General features: G+C 43.0%; 1 protein-coding gene across 1 annotated transcript; it reads left to right on the top strand.

Moving 5' to 3' along the window:
* The first annotated feature begins 404 nt into the window (after positions 1 to 404).
* On the top strand, positions 405 to 818 carry LOC138905227 (uncharacterized). Its single transcript, XM_070193734.1, has one exon. It carries the CDS (start codon positions 405 to 407, stop codon positions 816 to 818), a length of 414 nt encoding a protein of 137 aa, XP_070049835.1.
* Positions 819 to 3,095: the final 2,277 nt, after the last annotated feature.

The following is a 3,095-nucleotide window of genomic DNA, read 5'->3' as shown; positions in this document are numbered from 1 at the left end:
CGATCCGAGTGACTTCGAGGTTTCAAAGAAGAGCTCGAGTGAGGTGGGAGCATATTGCCTTTTCAACGAAGCCCAACAGGCCCTCAATCGGGTAAGTTCATACTTTCTTTGCCAATTTTCATACTTATGTTTTTCTTTCCTTGTATAATCCCTTCCTTTTATTTTTGTAGGCTTTTGTGCTTCATCACGAGTCTTTTCTCCAATCTAGATGGGAGCTGAACCGGTAGGAAGCCGAAGTTTGAAGGGTTACTGAGGAGAGATATGCCTTCAAGCTTCTTAGTGAGAAGAGATGAGGAGAAGTAAAAAGACTTTGGGGTGACCTTGAAGCATCTCGGAAAGAACAAGCTAAGCTGGCCGAGCAGGTAAAAAGAATATTTGGATTTGATGATATTGATTCGGGAGTGATGGCTAACAGTTCGATCCCGAAGGTCGAGAAAAAGATCGACGTGATCAGGAAGCTTCGTGTTGAAGTGGACGTAGTGAAGTCGGAGGCCGAGGAATGGAAGAAGAACATGGACCGCATCTCCTCAAAAAAGAAGACTGCCCGAACTCAACTGGCTTCGACTGAGGCCCAACTCCAAAGCTTGAAAGAGAAAACCTCGGTGCAAGCCAAGAAAATCGAGGAGTTTCAATTTCGGTTGAGCTCAGCAGATTCTGATCGAGAGAGATTGGCCATGGAACTTGCAGCGGCCAAATCGGAGGTTGAGAAAGCCAAGGCCAATGCTGATGAAATGGTGACTGTTTATCGATCTGATGCCGAAGCTGCTCATGTTCAAGCAAAAGAGGTTGCTGAGGCTGCTCAGGCTCGAGCAAACTAGGTTGTCGAGCATGCTAAATGCCAGTCTCGAAGGGAGACTCTAGAAGAGATCCATGCTCGTGGCTTCGATCTTATAGTCGAGATCGAGAAAGCTAAGGAGCTTGAGGCCGAAACCAGAGTGTTGGCTTTTCCCGATGATGATGATACCGGGAGTACGGGCGGATCTGATAGCGAAGGGGGGCTCGAGGGCAAAGATGCTGCTCCTGCAGAGGACTAAGTCCTTTAGTATTTTTTGCATTTCTTATAAGACCGTTTTGGTCTTTTGTACAGAGATTTGATCGGGCCATGCTGCCCTTATAAATGATTTTTGACATGTATATAAAAAAAACTTTCTTCCTTTCTGCTTTATAGAATTATGAAGTTGTATTCTAAGGTTGGGGTTTAGATAATTTGATCAAAACTGAACTAGTGTATCCTTTAGGCCTTTTTTAGAGTGAGTACTTGCTTGAACTCGAAGTAAAGTAACACTTAGTTTTAAAGTTGAGCGAGGATGGTCTCTCAAACTCAAAGCAGAAAACAACCCTTAGGTTTTGTGGTCGAGTGAGTGTTTACTCGAACTCGAAATAAAAAATAGCCCTTAGGCTTTATGGTCGAGTGAGTGTTTGCTCGAATTCAAAATAAAAAACAGCCCTTAGGCTTTATGGTCAAGTGAGTGTTTGCTCGAACTCGAATTAAGGTAGCCTTTAGACTATACGGTCGAGTGAGTGTTTGCTCGAACTCAAAATAAAAAATAGCCCTTAGGCTTGATGGTCGAGTGAGTGTTTGCTTGAACTCGAATTAAGGTAGCCTTTAGGCTTTACGGTCGAGTGAGTGTTTGGTCAAACTCGAAATAAAAAACAACCCTTAGGCTTTATGGTCGAGTGAGTGTTTGCTCGAACTCGAATTAAGGTAGCCTTTAGGCTTTACAGTCGAGTGAGAATGATTTCTCGAACTCGAATCAAGGTAGCCCTTAGGCTTTTCACGTAGTCCCCGATTCGGGGTTATAGTTCGAACTTGAATCAAGATAGCCCTTGGGCTTTGTAGTCGGGTGAGAATTTGCTTGAACTTGAAGCGACGTAGCCCTTAGACTTTATACGTAGTCCTCGATTCAGGGTTATAGTTCGAACTCCGGCCATGGTCGGCCCTTAAGCATATTTACATAATAGATCGAGAATATGAAACAGAAGAACCTTTTTGAGGTATGAGATATCCGTAAAGGAAAAATTTCTCTATATAAGTTATTATATATGCGTACATGTTTAGGGCTTGAGCAAACTATGCGGGCATGGTTCGTTTGACCATTTGGCCCTTATAAATTTTTCCTATCGAGACCATGTTGTCATAGAGTAATGAGCTTACCCGAACTTGGTATCCGAGGGCGATGACCTCCCCCTTAGTATTCGAGGTTGATTTGTAAAGAGGCCTCAGATACTGTTGAATCGTTCTAAGTTAGCACGATCAATGGTTGCCTCATTAAAAACCTTGCCAGAAAACCCATTTGGGACAAAACCGGTGTAAGGGAAAAAGAGTGCAACGTGTGCTTTCAGACCTAAATGTTTTATGTTTGAAGAATCCATCCCTGTTTCTGCTCGAACACCTGCAAGGGTTAGTTTCAAAATATAAATAAACATGGGAGGGTCGTACCTTAGCAATAGTATCATTTTAGATGCGATACATTCCAATTGCTCGATAGTTGTTTGCCGTTTATCATACCGAGCTTGTAGGATCATTTTCCGACATTTTTGAGAACCTGATACGGTCCTTCCCAGTTCGGACCCAATTTCCCTTTATTCGGATTTCGGGCGTTGAGGGTGACTTTTCTTAGCACCAAGTCCCCGATGTTAAAATGTCAAAGATTGGTTCTTCGATTGTAGTACCTTTCTATCCGCTGTTTTTGGGCGTCCAAACGGACGAGAGCGGCTTCTCATTTTTCGTCCAATAATTCTAGGCTCGTATTTATGGTCTTATTATTTGACTCCTCTGTTGCATACGAACCTCATGCTAGGTTCTCCGACCTCGACCGAAATAAGAGCTTTGGTGCCATAAACCAATGAGAATGGTGTTGCTCCGGTACTGGATTTCGATGTTATGCGGTATGCCCATAGGACCTCGGGTAGTATTTCTATCCATTTTCCTTTAGCGTCGGTCAATCTCTTCTTGAGATTTTGGATGATGATTTTGTTGGTCGATTCGGCTTGTCCGTTCTCGCTGGGATGATAAGGTGTTGATAAGATTCTTTTGATCTTGTGATCCTCGAGAAATTTAGTTACTTTGCTGTCGATGAATTATTTTCCATTAT

The sequence above is a fragment of the Nicotiana tomentosiformis genome, chromosome 2, assembly GCF_000390325.3.
Source record: "Nicotiana tomentosiformis chromosome 2, ASM39032v3, whole genome shotgun sequence".
NCBI lineage: Eukaryota > Viridiplantae > Streptophyta > Magnoliopsida > Solanales > Solanaceae > Nicotiana > Nicotiana tomentosiformis.
This window is presented reverse-complemented; position numbering and strand designations above follow the sequence as displayed.